The 15,584-nt window shown below is 40.2% G+C and overlaps 1 protein-coding gene across 1 annotated transcript in view; it reads right to left on the reverse strand.

Annotated features, from left to right (window-relative positions):
- Positions 1-1,743: 1,743 nt before the first annotated feature.
- The window catches only part of LOC139714802 (DNA topoisomerase 2-alpha-like), a 39,504-nt gene continuing 25,663 nt past the window's right edge, over positions 1,744-15,584 (reverse strand). The window contains exons 24-33 of the mRNA XM_071626458.1: positions 15,136-15,386; positions 14,344-14,427; positions 13,385-13,588; positions 12,334-12,427; positions 7,414-7,596; positions 6,529-6,777; positions 4,239-4,343; positions 3,741-3,881; positions 2,748-2,842; positions 1,744-2,184 (exon numbers count right to left, since the gene is read on the reverse strand). Of these exons, the coding sequence (XP_071482559.1) occupies positions 1,996-2,184; positions 2,748-2,842; positions 3,741-3,881; positions 4,239-4,343; positions 6,529-6,777; positions 7,414-7,596; positions 12,334-12,427; positions 13,385-13,588; positions 14,344-14,427; positions 15,136-15,386 (1,595 nt within the window). The 3' untranslated portion in view covers positions 1,744-1,995. The remainder of the gene's footprint in view (positions 2,185-2,747; positions 2,843-3,740; positions 3,882-4,238; positions 4,344-6,528; positions 6,778-7,413; positions 7,597-12,333; positions 12,428-13,384; positions 13,589-14,343; positions 14,428-15,135; positions 15,387-15,584) is intronic.

The following is a 15,584-nucleotide window of genomic DNA, read 5'->3' on the forward strand; positions in this document are numbered from 1 at the left end:
TCTGTCACACAGACACTGGCACATACATGCACACAGACACACAAAGCCACAAAAACGGACACAGATACAGACGCACGCACAGACACAAACCTTTACACAGACACATACACAGACACTGGCACAGACACAGACGTACATCATATATGGACAGGGCAAAGACACAAAGTAAAAATGCAAAGGAAATGAAGGATGTTTTTTTTTTCCAAGATCTATTTTATTGCTGTTGGAGAGACCAAAACTCGTGTTGCTCTCTCTCAATAAAATAAGATCAGTTGGTACAGTCATTGTACCGTTCACACAAATACACACAAACACATTTTACTTGAGGTACAGTTGTACAAACGTCATGATAAGCTAAAACTATTTACACGTGGGAACAAATCTATTGTAGCCAGAGATTTATGGTTTTTTTAAACTGAAATGTCCTATCTATGTAGAGGCCTTTAAGCACTTCTTGGTGAAAACTAGAGACATGAATAGTGTACATCCTACCAGGTAATTATTCATGATGTGATAAGGATTTGAGTTTATACGCACTGATGGTTACATACAGAAGAGTTTGGCAGAATCTTCCGCGAAGATCTTCAAGCCGTCTGCTAGAGAGATCGAGATCATGCTAATACACAAATCGGTACACTTACTGAAGGGATTGATCGAGTAATATGTATCATTCACATCGACACGGGTATAAAAAGTGTTTGTACATATTTACATTTCAATATGGCAATCTGGAAAAAAGAATGCTTATTCTCCGCGTAATTCTGAATGACACAACCAGTTGGGAATTTGAGATTCCTCACTAAAATTTATTGTAGTCCGTATTTGCAGCATGATACTCCAAAAGCCCATTAATCTCTCACCATGCCCACTTCTATTCTCAAAATATTCTATTCTACATTCATTTCTTTGCTGTAGCAAACTGGATGTATGCAAAGTTTATTTCATTTCATGATATATTTCTGTACGTCAAGCTCATATTTGCAGCAGTTGACAACTTTGTAAAGCATCAACGCATGCAGGTTACATTTGTTGTCTTCTACTTATAGAAATACATTGGTTACTAGCATTTAAAACTTTCAACAAGGGGGGGGGGGGGACATATGCATACATCTAAAGAGACCTGTCATACAACTCCAAATAAATACAAAATGGTTGCTATGGCAATGCTATAAACAGGGGGGTATGTCCCTACCCTTGCTATTACTGACTACCCATTTTCTACCACTATTGATATCAGTTCAGTATGCCACAACCCATGTTGACTGGCATTTGAGATTGTGTTTTTCAAATTGTTTCCAACAAAAGTGGTTATATACACTGTACAAAGTAGAAGGTAATTGTCACTTTAAGCACTATCGTGAAATTAAGCTACCATATGTCACAATTTTAAGGGCTAAAAATGTGCTTTCTCCATGGGTGTTCTAGTCCTGTTATATCTTATCATCTACAGCCAGTAAAGGGACCAATATTAGTCCACACCAACAAGCGATCTTCTCCAATTACTGTTGTCACATCAACAGACAAGAGTGTTATAAATACAGGCATACGTTAAAATGTCATTACGATTCATAAATATATGACTATTTCCTGGAACAAAACATTACAATGGTGCAAATGTGCTTGATAGTGCCATAGCGCTATTCATGTGCATATCAAAGAATGAGTGTAGAAATTTCCAAGAAGTATCATGTGCCATTTGAATTTCACTAGTATTGATATCCAGCAATAAAATTTGCATACAAGTGTATATTCAATTTCTTCAAGGTGCAACGGCTCATTCAATGCAAAACCCCACGATAGTAAGAAAATAAATGTTGAGGTACAATGTAATACTGTCGTAGCAAGCCAAAGGCAGAAGCCCTGCACTGAGTGAGTTGAGACCAAAGAACATATGACTGTGGTGGAAGAATGCTTTGGTCTTTTTCAGCTGATTCTTAGTTGGTCCAGATGCCTTACAATGAAGGGCATCAGTTAAAATGTGCGCCACCTGCACTCTTAAAAGTCAGAGTCGAACGAGTCGTCAAAGTTGTACTTGACGGGGGCTCTGGCGCGCCCCTGCCGCTCCCTCCTGGGAGGGGGCACTTCATCCTTGGCGGCATCGACGTCATTGTCGTCATCGTCGATGCGGAATGATTCGTCTTCATCGGACCAGCTCATGGCCTTCTTCTTTGGCTTGGCTTTGGGCTGGGAGAGGAGGAGAAACAAAAAATTGGACCTCATACCATGGATTGAAATTGAAACTTTTCATTTCTGACAAGAGGAGTCAACCAATTAGCCAAAAATGTATGTTTCTGATGATAAAACTTGGCATTACATATACATTTCAAAATACTAAATCAATCGGGCAAACATAGCTAACCAAACCAAGCAATCAAGTATATTCCTCCCTGAACTATGGGAAGGAGAGTTGGGCATGATTGTTTCATTTCAGTTTAGTGCAATCTGCTTAGTACTTTGTAGAACAAATCAACATTGGGCATATAGACAGGTTTACTCACACATTTGAAGTTTATTCGGACCTGGTACAAACACAGAATGTTTTGACAAAAATGCTCACCAAAGCCTTTTTTGCCCAACATAGCACCAACTAAACTACGCAGACTGGTATGCTGGTGCTAAAATGCATGTACCGGCATTGGAAACTGGTGCACAGAAGAGTTTAATAACTAAGCCATTGTGGAGAAGAATTGCAGAAATTTCGAGGGCATGTACGGTTGGAAACTTTCTCATTCAAATAAAAATCTTACCTTGGCAGCCCCACCCTTCTTTGCAGCTGTACTCTTCTTTGGTTTGAAGGCATCATCCTCACTGTCTGATGTGGATGCAGCAGATGACTTGGTAACTGGACATGAATACGAAGAAAGCAACATCTTCTTTATCAATGCGATCAAAATCATCCAGATAAAGAAATGCTCTCTTTAACCTGTTCAAGACGAGTCTCGAGAATACTCGGGCAGGTGTCTATGGGAAATGTGTGTTATGACAAAATCAGTCCGTCCTCAACAGGTTAATTTCTTGTAATACTAATGCTATCGAGGCCATTTTTACTCTCCTTAACAAAGCTTTATCAAATTGATATTTAGGATGAAATTGATGTTACTGACTTTCATACAGCCATTTATATCGAAGAACTGATCAGTTGTCACACAGTGAGATACTCTGGCTTTGTGACTGTTGCACAGGGTATTTTAACTACGAAAATATAAGGAGGTCTGTTGACAGGATCATAAAGCATCTTCATTAGATAATATAAGCATCCTGGCGTACGCCTCAACTGACCTTGTACAGTGGAACCTTGTTATAAAGAGGTCAGATTTAACAAAATGATTTTATAACAGGGTAATTTTGCAGGTCTCAACTCTTTATATTTCTTTGTTTTTGTTATCTGATATGGTGAAAAATCTGATATAACAAGGTAATTGCTATGGTTCTTAGGTCTTTTTTAAAATGAGGTTCCCCTGCACCAGGAAAAACCCGCTTTATCAGTGTTGAGGTGTCTACCAAGTATGTCAGGAAAACAGAAATTCACTGGTGCCAGCGAGTGGCACGATTGGTAAGAGACAGGTAGGACCAGGGCCCCATTTCATAAAAAGTTGATATGATAGCAACTCTTGCTGGAGTGGCAATTGTCAAGGTAATGACAAGAATCCAGCTTCCTGATTGGCTGTTGCTATGTGAAATTGCCATTCCAGCAAGAGTTGCTATCCTAACATGTTTATGAAATGGGGTCCAGAACTGACCTTTCTTTGCCTTGGGCACGGCAGCCTTCTTCTTAGCTGGAGCAGACTCGTCCTCATTGGATGTCGACGACTCCGTCTTCCTCTTGGGAGCGGGCTTCTTGCTCAGCATGGACGTGATTGTTGGTTGTTTCTCGTCCAACCCTAGTGTGAGATATGAACGATGATACGCAGTCAGGTGCATGAGACCAGAATATCTTGTTTATCACAGGCAAACACTGTCATCGTTAAGTTTGTAATCCATTACACGCCTGATACTGAGAATCGCAAAATATTTCGGCCAAATGGAATTTAGCCTTGCACGCGCTATCAAAATGTGAAATGCACACACACACAAAAAAAAAAAGAAGAGAAGTTTGGGAAGGGTTTAGTAATGCCACATCTATCACTGTTATGTTGAATTATGGTATGTTTTGAAAAGATAAATATGTTTATTTCTCCAAGAAGTTAGAAGGTAGTATGAGGAAGACAGGATATTAGCAAAGGGCAAATTAGACTCACCAGCCTTCTTGGTCTTCTTGGCAGCCTTAGGCTTGGCTTTCTCTGCTGGTTTGGCAGCCTTGGGGGCAGGCTTGGGCGGGACTGTTTCCACGACATCAGCATCATCTGTAGACAAACATATGAAGTGACTTGAATTGTATATCGATTCCCACTCTGTATTAACCCTAACTGCGCTGGGGGGGGGGGGGGGCCTCGGAGCCCCCTCCCCCTCGACATTTCGCACGATTACTCTGCAACACGCAATGCTCTAGCCGCGATGCTCCATGACTTTTTTCTTTGGAGTTTCCCGCACATTTTGACACCAAATTTGTGACGCCTGGGGGTACGGTTCTGAAGTTACATGACTTTTTGTACATGCACGTGAGGCCAAAAATGGCTAAAAAATTTGATTTTGTGTACAAAGTCAATGCAATTTGAGTTTTTTCACATGGTTCATATAAATATGCTTATTTTTACTCTCAATGGCTAAAATTAGTTTGTTTTAGGAATATTAGGCTTCAAAAAGTGTCTGTGACAAATTTTGTTACAAAAAACAACAAAAACAAAAGGTCGAAAAAACAAAGAAATACATAAGAAATTCATGAAACAATAAAATAAACTAGAAATGTCGCTACAGCGACTGGTTATACCCCCACCAAACAACATTTCATAAGCTTTGGTCAAAACAACATTTCATAAGCTTTGGTCAAAAAACTGAGGAAGTAGTTAAATCCGCAAGATCTTTCCTTGATCTTCTGCCATTAATATGCCGTTACCATGGCAACGTACTTTCGGGTACTGTCGAAAAATGCGTCTTGCACATCTACAACCAAAGGCACACATCTGTACCAAGTTTCATGAAAATTGGGCAAAAACTGAGGAAGTAGTTTGCAACACAAAATTTTCCATCATTTTGGCTCATAATATGTGAGCTGTTACCATGGCAACATACTTTTTGTCACTGTCAAGAAATGTGTCATGCTGACCTATATCCTAAGACAAACATTCAATATGAATTCCATGAGAATTGGAAGAACACTGATGAAGCAGTTTTGCCATGAAGCATTTTGCCCTATATTTTACCAATAACATGCCGTTACCATGGCAACGCACTTTTTGCCACAGCGGAAATATGTGTCTTGCACATTAACATATTCAGATGAACATCTGTACCTAATTTCATAAAAATTGATCAAAAACTGTGGGAGGAGTTCGCGACGCAAGATTTGTACCCATTTTTACCCATAATATGCCGTTACCATGGCAACGTACTTTTGGGTACTGTCAAAAAATACGTCTTGCACATCTACAACCCAAGGCACACATCTGTGCCAAGTTTTATGGGAATCGGTCGAAAACTGAGGAAGTAGTTCGCGACGCAAGATTTGCAACGGACCGACCGCCCGACCGACCGCCCGACCGCCCGACCGACCGCCCGACCGACCGTCCGCTGATTCCTATATACCCCCTTCAAACTTCGTTTGGCGGGGGTATAATAAGAAGTTAAATTTGATACCGAAGTACATTTGCTAAGAATGCCACAAAGATTAATTATACCAAAAATGAGCACTTTTGGAGCTTTATTTACTGATTAAGATGAAAGATTTTGATTTCTTGCATAAATTATCATAATTAATCAAAATAAAATAAAAGAAGTCTATTTTGGAAAATTTAAAAACACGATCTTGTAGATTACATCGCACACTACCATTGTGCAAAGTTCCGCGGCGATCGCGCGATCCACGGCCGAGATCTTGGGGGGGGCCCCTTGAGGGCCCCCCCCCCCCCCCAGTCTTTCGAGCTACCAAAATAGCCCAGTCTTTTTAGGGTTAAGTTTAAAAATCCCTCCTTTCCCAGTTTCTCTTTCTGATTTATCTACTCATTCATCTCATTCAGAAGGTCACTCATTTACTCACTCAATCAAGCAATAATCAATCAATTAATGAATCAATAGATTCATGTTTCTCGTCTAACTATCCATCTATCTGCACCTTCCATACACTTGTCACTAGAATCAATTGAAATCTTTACTTTGAGGAACCAAACCTACAATTATATTCTGCAGGGTTCTTCCCAAAAAGACAGTATGTAAGGCGTTAGCTTTTTTCTACAAGTAATGATGAACAGTACATATGCAATGCTTAAAGATTATACCGTTGCACAAAAATATTTCACATTCTACCAAGAAGGCAGTCAGTAAAAAAAAAAATAACCTGCATTTATTTGTAGTTTATCTAAGCATAAAAACATCTTAGAATATTGTAAAATTTGACAGACTGAAATAAAACGGAATGGTAAAACGATGGCAAACCTGTCGACTCTGCCTTCTTGGAGCTGGCTTCCTCGCCGCCCTCGTCCTCGCTGTCGGAGAAAGCCGGCGCTCGCTTGGTCCTCTTCTTGGCCGGAGGGGCGATGAAGGAGCCGTCGCAGTCATTGGCCCCGTCATCCTCGTCCGCCACCTCGTCGATCTTGTATGACTCGTCGGACATGTCCCTCGGCATCGACATCTCAAACTCCTCCGTGTCCTCCTCATCGCTGTAGGAGTACTTGGTCTTCGTCGCTGGAAGATTTTGGAAGAGAGGGGGGAGGGGGAAGACATTGAATGTTTCATAGTTTAGTCTGGGACCAGGATGTGAGATTTTTGCGCAATAACCTAGAAGCCAATCAACTGAAGTGTACCGGCCGGGACCAGAACAATTTACTGCTGCATGTGACTTGCTCTTCTCAATCTGAAGGACAAACAAGCAGGAATTACAATGTCAATTACTGATATGTCATTCTGCATATTTTCATCATCACTCCAATTTTCAAATCCAAATTCACCATTTTTTCCATATTAATGCGCTTAGAAACACCAGTATTAAGTGCTACATAAGTGTTATTTATTATCATTATTATTATCATCATCATCATCACCCTCATTATTATCACTATTGCTTCCACATTATGTCACAGTTGAAGCCTACATGACTGATCAAACATTTCTCATTATCAGATGTTGACTCTCCATTAACTCACATCATAGAACTATTTTGAAGCAGTTAACCTGGGTTACTGTTGCATCTCCAAATGGTAAATAATGCCTTTAATCATCACACTTTCACCGAATGGTGACTTGGAGTCTATTGGTACGGCGCGTACAGTAAAGTACCACGGTGTCCAAGGCCTGTGAAGCTAAAGCAATGTGTCTGCATACCTGCGTTCCTTCTTGGGGCCTTCTCGCGCTTCACGACTGGCGAGTCATCGTCGATGTGCATGTCGTCGTCGGCGTCTGATTCCGAGTCCGACCAGGGGTTGGCCTTCTTCTTGGTGACCTTCTTGGCCACTGGCTTGAAGTCCAGCGTGGTCTGTTTTTTGACCTTTGACAGTGCATTGCCACCTATGAAGAAAAGCAAAAATTAACAATACTGATAAAAAGTGATGGCAAGCGTCAGCAAATCAACGCAAAGTTTTAAGCGATTTTGCACACTGCACCTTATACTGTATATGCTGAACATATCGTAAGGTTTTTATTTTCACGAATTCCGCGAGTCGGATACTACAGTCAAACTCGGATACCTCGACGCCGGATAAGCCGAATATCACTTACCTCGGGGGCAAAATGAAAGTCCCGATTGTTCCTATGGAGTTTCCGTGTATTAAAATTCGCGTAGCTCGAAAAAGATAACTCGAAGTTCGGTTACCTCGAAGGGAAATCTAAGGTCCCGATCTTAATTAACTTATTGTTTTTCCCAGCATGTTGCTCGAATCGAAATTGCAAACATCACTCAGCGAAGACATGTCACAAATGTTTTCACACTCGATTGTAAATACATGTATTCTGAGACCAAACAATCGCGCGCCCAATTAAGAAATACCCGATACACAGCTGACAAGAAAAATCCCCAACACCTACCAACACACGTACAGGGTATGCACTATAGCACCCGTGCCAATGGAGTGCTTACGATAGCACTACGCGCTGCCCCATCATCTGCTTTTCTTTAACCTCTGTGTTCTGATTTTTGATCGAGATAGTCATACCGTGCGCGTAGATTTCTCAACCGTCGGGGCGCACCTGCTTATGTTGACAGTTATATCTTTGCCATTAATCACGCTCCACTGTCAAAACATCAATCTTCTGCGTAGTGCCTTTTTTTTTACTATTTTTTTTTTGCCTTTCACGAAGTTTGTTTCATTTATTCTTCCCCGAGAACGCAAGCACTGAAACTTTTTTTTTTTCCCAGCAATGCGATTATGAAAATCTGGAAGATTAGGCCGATCACAATGAAGAATAGAATACACAGGGCTCCGCACTAACTTTTATCGGGCCACCAATATCATTGATTTTTATTTTCTGGTGGTCGAAAGTAAAATCTGGTGACACACACAAAAAAAAAAATCTGGAAAAACATCAGAAAAACTAAATCGGTCCTACTAAACATAGAAAAATTAATATTAAGCATTACTGAAGTGATACAGATGCCCATGTCTGAAACAAGTGAATAGAAAATTCAATCATCTTACTCTGTGTTTTAAGATTTGACAAATAGGTGTAGAGATTATTATAAAAGTTGATGCCTATATATTTAGGAGGTCTAAACTTACGTTTGAAATGAGAAAATGGGAGCATTTGCTGACGACATTTGTTAGTCATCCGACATTTGTTTTAGCATTGTAAAAAGCCGAAAGTTACCGTTATTCAATTTTAAATGTAAAAGCAAACAACCGACATTCAGAATCTTGCGGAGCTGAATGCTATCCTACTCCATTTCCAAACGTGAAAGCAAACATCCGCTATTTGTTTTAGCATCTAACTGAGCGGATTAATACTATTAATCATTTCCAAATGTTACAGCAACAATCTGTTATTCATTTTTGCATCGTACGGAGCAGAATATTACCGTTATTCATTTCAAACATCCGACATTTATTTCATTATCGAATGGAGCCTAATGTTACTGCTGTCCACTTCCGAAAGTGAAATGAATCATCTGACAATTATTTTATCATAGCACGGAGCCGAATGTTACTGTTTTTCATTTTTGAACGTCAAGGCAGACATCAGACATTTTGGACCATCAAACGCATAGCTGAATGTTACTGATATTTATTCGAAATGTACCATAGCAAATATCCAATATCTTTTTTTTATCATCGTATATGGGGCAGAATGTTACTGCTATTCACTTCCAAACATGCCAAACGTAAAAGCAATCATTCGACATGTATTTCAGCATCTTCCAGAGCTGAATGTCATTGACATTTACTTTCGAACGTAAAAGCACACATCCGGCATTTATTTTATCAGCGCATGGAGTTGAATATTATTGTTATTCATTTCAGAACATCAAAGCAAACATTCGACCTTTATTTTAGCATCTTCCGGAGCTAAATGTTATTGCAATTTACTTTCGAACGTAAAAGCAAACATCCAGCATTTATCTTATCATCATAAGGAGTTGAATATTATTGTTACTCTTTTCCGAACGTCAAAGCAAACATCAAACATTAATTTTACCATTAAACGCAGCTGAATGTTACTGTTATTCATTTCGAAATTTAAAAGCAAACATCAGACAGTTATTTTAGCATCGTATGGACATGATGGAGCAGAATATCACTCCTATTCACTTCCGAACATAAAGACGATCATATGACATCTATTTTAGCATCTTCTGGAGCCGAATGCTATTGCTATTTCCATTCGAAAGTATAAGGAAACATCCGACACTTATTTAACCATCGTACGGAGTTGAATGTTATTGTTTTTCATTTCCGAACGTCATAGCAAAAATTCGACATTTATTCAGCGTCTTCCGGAGCCGAATGTTATCCTTATTCATTTCCGAACGCAAAATCAAATATCTGACATTAGTTTTAGCACCATATACGGAGCTGAGTCGCATCGTTATTCATTTCCAAAAGTAGGAGCAAACATCCGACATTTATTTTAGTATCATACCGAGTCGAATATTACCGTCATTCATTTCCACAATTAAACCTGACATTTATTTAAGCATCTTACGGAGCCGACAGTTACCGCTGTTCATTTTCAAAAATAAAGGCAAACATCCGACTTTTTTTTTTTTTTTTTTTTGGTGGCGCGATCGGGCCACCAAAATCTTCATTTCTGAAATGTTGATTTCATTTCCGATTTTCACTCAATTCATTCATATAGCCTAAAAGTTGATTCAATTCCAGTTGACAAGCATGCAAACAATCAGGCACAATAACAGACACCATGTTGAACATCGATAAACATCGAACATCGATAAACATCGAACATCGATAAACATCGGATAAGTCGAAGAAAATTCGACGTACGCGTACCTCGAAATTCGCGTACCTCGAACCATTTTCTTCAGTCCAGGGTGGTCCACGAGGGGTTTCAGCATGTCGCTGCAACATGCTAAAATTCTTGTGCAACATCCTAAAAAGCCAGCAACATGCTATGCAACATCCTCAAGAATTTGCAACAAGCTCAAAGTAAAAGTATTCAAAAATGTGCAAAACATGTGCATAACATAAGAAACATCAAACTACTAGGTACTTTAGATATATAAAACATGAGAGAACATTGAATGTAAGCAGCACAAAGAGAGATAAGCAGCAAAATATTGCGTACTATGTACTCATCGTGTGCGCTCCGCGCATATTCAATTTTCTGCAATATTCTCAGATTGTGAGCTTGCAACATGCTAAAATTTCAAGTTGTGGACCACCCTGCAGTCCCTACGAATTCGAGGTATCCGAGGTTGACTGTATTCACGAAATTAAAGACACGCGAAAATATTGACTCTGATCCCGATATGAATGTGACGTGCATGTATTCATTCAGTAGTGTGCTGCATGATCGCGAATTTGACCACTCGCGAAATCGTCAAGAAGTCCCGATTCGCAAAAATTTAGACTCGCTAAATATACAATGTATGGCATATACAGTAATCTCACTTGTGTCAATAACACTGAAAATCACATATAAATTGGTAAAAACAATGTTACTTAGATGTTTTGGCAAACACCAAAAATCACACAAATTATAGGAAATGTGAAACATTGGATAATCACGATTTGATTCCCTAAAAAGGAATGTATACCCCGTAGCTACATTTTGCGGCTTTGTTTCAACACTACCAAAGCATTGATTGCCAGATACAGACCTGTTGTACCTGGACTGAAGGTGGGATAATGTTGGTTAAACATCACCATCAAAGACATATGAGCTGGGAAGCACTCATAAAACCTGAGGTCACCCATTTAACCCCATCCCTGCAAGTCTATGAAAGTCTCCTAAACTTTGGACTGGATCCCCAGGTCCCAATAGGCAAAAGGTTAAAGATCTTAACCCTAACTGTACCAGGGACTTTGGACAGTGTGTACAAGGCTATGGGCTTTTCTGTGCCAATCAGCACTCGAAGTTTGCAATGGGTGAAGCTGTACATCTACAGAACTGCCGATATTTCTGTGTGGCATGCACCTCACAATGGCCCGAATTCACGAAGATGGTACAAATGAAACCGTGGTTTAAACCATGGACAAAAACCATGCAGTGCCAAGCGTCGCATGGAATATTTCGTTACAAAATCAGTCATTTCGTTGATGAAATAATTATTTTGTAACTAAATGACATTTTGTTACTTAAATGAACATTTTGTCCACGAAATGATAATTTTGTTAACGAAACTGTCATTTTGTCGATGAAATGACCAATTTCAAAACGAAACATTTCGTGCGACACTTGGCGCTCCATGATTTTTGTCCATGGTTAAACCATGGTTCCATTTGTACCACCTTCGTGAATTCGGGCCAATATGTGGAAGTAATTCCAAAGTTCGAGAGGCTTTTCATTCTCCTGTAAAGACAAGATTTCGTTTTTTGTTTTTTGTGTTCTTTTTCAGGGAACCTTTTGCAAAAGTCAGGGATGTTTTCAAAAGCTCACTGTTTACTCTACCAAAGTGCTTCTTGTAGCTGAAAGATGTTTAAAGAAATCACAGATGACAGCAGAAAAATAGAGAATGCTTAAAATTCATATGATACCACATACTTCCAAAATCTGCAGGATGAAACAAGATATGGTAGAATTAAATCAAAACGCAGGGAAAGGGACCCGTGACGAAAGTTTAGCGATACTTACCAGACTTGGCTTTGGCGAGTCTCTCAGCGAGTGAAAGGGGCTCCCTCTCTTGTTCTGGCTCTTCGGGCTCAGTCTTAGGCTCCACCTTCACTTTCTACAAAAATTTGCATAAAATTTGCATAGATGTAACACAAGATCCTCACAAATGGTAATGGGGAATACAGTACTAGTGGAAATTTTTGTGCAATTAATCTTTCATGCTTGTGCCTTTGCATGTTTTTAATTACCAAGACAATTGAGTGAGCATTTCGAATGGCTCATGGCTGCCACAGCAGTTGAGGGACCTGGTAGTGCATACAACAGCAAAAAGTAACTGGTTCTCATTACTACAGCAAATTGACTCACACCACTGGACTAGCCAACATGAAGAAGCAATCATTCCATTACCAAGATATAAGAGAGTCCCGCAATTATTTGGAGCATGTTACTAGAGGATAAAATCTATACTTCTTCTTTTTTTCCCACTTCTACATGGATATTCAGAGATTTTTTTCCTCCATTACAATAATGCTTCGTCAGGATTTAGCAGATGCACTTTGGAACAGGTAGATGCACTGACATTAGAGTAGTCTGGTAAAGGATACTGTAAAATGAGAAACATTTGAAGCATGAAACTATAGCGTATTTGAGCCAACATCCTTTTTTGCGCAGGAAACATTTCGAATTGCCAATGGTATTCAATGTACCGTGTAGAAAAGAAATTTCGCTAATCTTTGCTCCTTGCAAAATTCGTGATAGTTTCATGTACTGTAAACGTAGAAATTTTGCGGTGCATTAATTTTTGCATATTTCACACTACTTTTCCCTACCGCGAATTCTAAAACCCGTGAAAACATCTTCACAAGTTTATCTGCACGTTTTCAATGGTTGACAATTGCACATCGCGGATTCAAGAACCCGCGAATATGGTCTTGAGCTGCCCAGCATGACAAATCAATAACGCAAAAATATAGATGTTTACAGTACATGCAAATTTCTGGTTTTACAAGCACAAGACATGGGTCGGTGTGAGAGTGACTCAAAGACAACAAGAACTACAAGAGTCCCCTACCTTCACTCTCTTCTCAGCATTGGCCGCAGCCTTCTTGAGGGCGGGGTCGATGCGGGGGACCACCCGGCGTCCGTAAGGGGAGGGTTTGGTCTCCTCCTTGGTGAGAAGTTTCTGTTTGCGAGGCTTGCCCTTACCCTTGGCCCCCTTGGGTGCGGCCATCACCACCCCACTGAGCTCTTCCTCCTTCTCCTGGGCCTCGACTCGCTGGGTTGGGAGGGTGAGAAAAGAACAAAAGGAATTTAAGAGGGTTGATTAAATCCTGTGCAATACTTAATAATGAAAGACAGCTGTTTTATCAAAGAAGAGACAGAACGGAAAGAACATTGAGGACGGACAGTCAAGCTGTCCAGAACGTCAAGCCTTCTTTCTTCGCTCTCCTTGCCCTTTCTTCTGGTTCACAGTCCTTTTCAGGACTTACACATTTTCAAACACTCTCCATCTCGCTTCTCCTTTCTCACTTCTCCCTCTTCACTTTATGTACTATCTCCTCTTCCAAACAGTCCTTTTCAGGACTACCACACGGTGAACCGTTAACCTAATATTCGTAATCAACACCACCATACAAACCTCCACCTTCAAAGATCATCCAAGAACACTGAAGTTGAATATGGCAACCAAATACAACAAATGGGTGAATGTGTACGTGGCATATTTTGGGAGCTGGGCACCATTGAATGTTCTTTACACATGATTGCCACTATATAAATGCTGTTCATCATATTGTACTTGTGACCCATGCATACACGATCTAATGTTTCGAGAAAGAAGATGCAACTTTAAAATTCCATACACTTTGTACCTTTCTTGTGGATTATCTTAAAACACCTCTAACGCCGTTTTTTTATCACTCAGTTTAATACAGTCAGATTGAAACTGGAATAGCATCTGGCTTTTAATTAGGTCTGGTTGAATCTGCCGACAACAGCAGTCGTAAAAAGGGGAGTGGCAGAAAGACTCACCTCCAGTTCCTGGGAGAAGCCATCCAAATCTTCGGTCCACAGCATGCTGGCCGTCTTTCCTCTCAAGACTTCAAGCTCTTGGGCCTACCAGTGGGCAATGGAAACACCAATGATTGCACGATAGGAGGAATATAATGTTATGTTCACCCATGTGTTAAGTCTTTTGGGAGAATACTGATACCAAACAATGGTTACCTTTTTTTTACCACGATTGACAGAATTGCATATCCTTTATAATGATAACAATTTGGTGATCAACAATTTCCATCACATAAAGATATGTTGTTCATGGAAGAAGCATTCATATTAAGTCTTACATCCATCTTAAAGAATGTTTGTTTCATCCTATTCTATGAGGATGAGTCCCAAATATAATCAGGCAAGCGTCTATGGGAAATGCATGTTGCAGCAAAATCAGTCTGTCCTCAATGGGTTAATGTACCACAGTGGAAACTCCCTGTGTGGCGACACTATTCTGAAACTGCAATGCATGAGCGCGATTGGAAAATATTATCTTTTTCAAAGCCATGTAACTTTTAAAAAAAATTGTTCATGCTAGGAATGGAACACAGAAGAGTTGTAGAGAAAATTACAAGCTTGGCTGTGATGAATAATTTTATGACAAAGCTATGAGGCTTTCAATGTACTGTGGGACACTTATCTATCAGTCAACATGCGGTTGTGTGTTTGAGCAAAGTATTAAAAGTTGGCAAAAAAGCCGTCTAATTGAGTCGGGCATGCGAACTAAACGTGGCACACCAAGAGTTATAGGGAGAAATCCACCATAAATACCTTCTGGTCCCTGTTCTTGAGGAGTTCCTCCTTCTTCTCCTTGGTCAGACTCCACAAGGCCATCCCAAGGAGGTAGTTGTAGTCCGGTCCTGAGGTGGGTTCAGACTCCGACGTCGCCCTGTCCCCTTCGTCGCCGGTCTCCTCCGAGTCGGCGGTTTCCTTCCCCTGGGCCTCCTTCCACGCCTTGACCGGGTCCGAGTCGTAGCCTCGCTTGACCAGCAGCTGGATCATGTCCTTTTTGGCCATATTCTCTGATGGTGGAAAAAAAAAATATGCAGGGGTCAAAGGGCATTATTAAAGCAGCTCCTCCTCAAGATCTGTATGATCTTACATTAGCCAATCGTTTCGTTCTTCGGAGAATTTCCTAAACAACATCTATTAACTTCAAATAAATATCCATTCTTGAGATGCTTAATTCCAAGTATTCCTTCCACCTATCTCTCTGCCCA

This window comes from Diadema antillarum, unplaced genomic scaffold (genome assembly GCF_040938485.1).
Source record: "Diadema antillarum isolate AM-2024a unplaced genomic scaffold, OU_Dant_1.0 seq00002441_RagTag, whole genome shotgun sequence".
Taxonomy (NCBI): Eukaryota; Metazoa; Echinodermata; class Echinoidea; order Diadematoida; family Diadematidae; genus Diadema; species Diadema antillarum.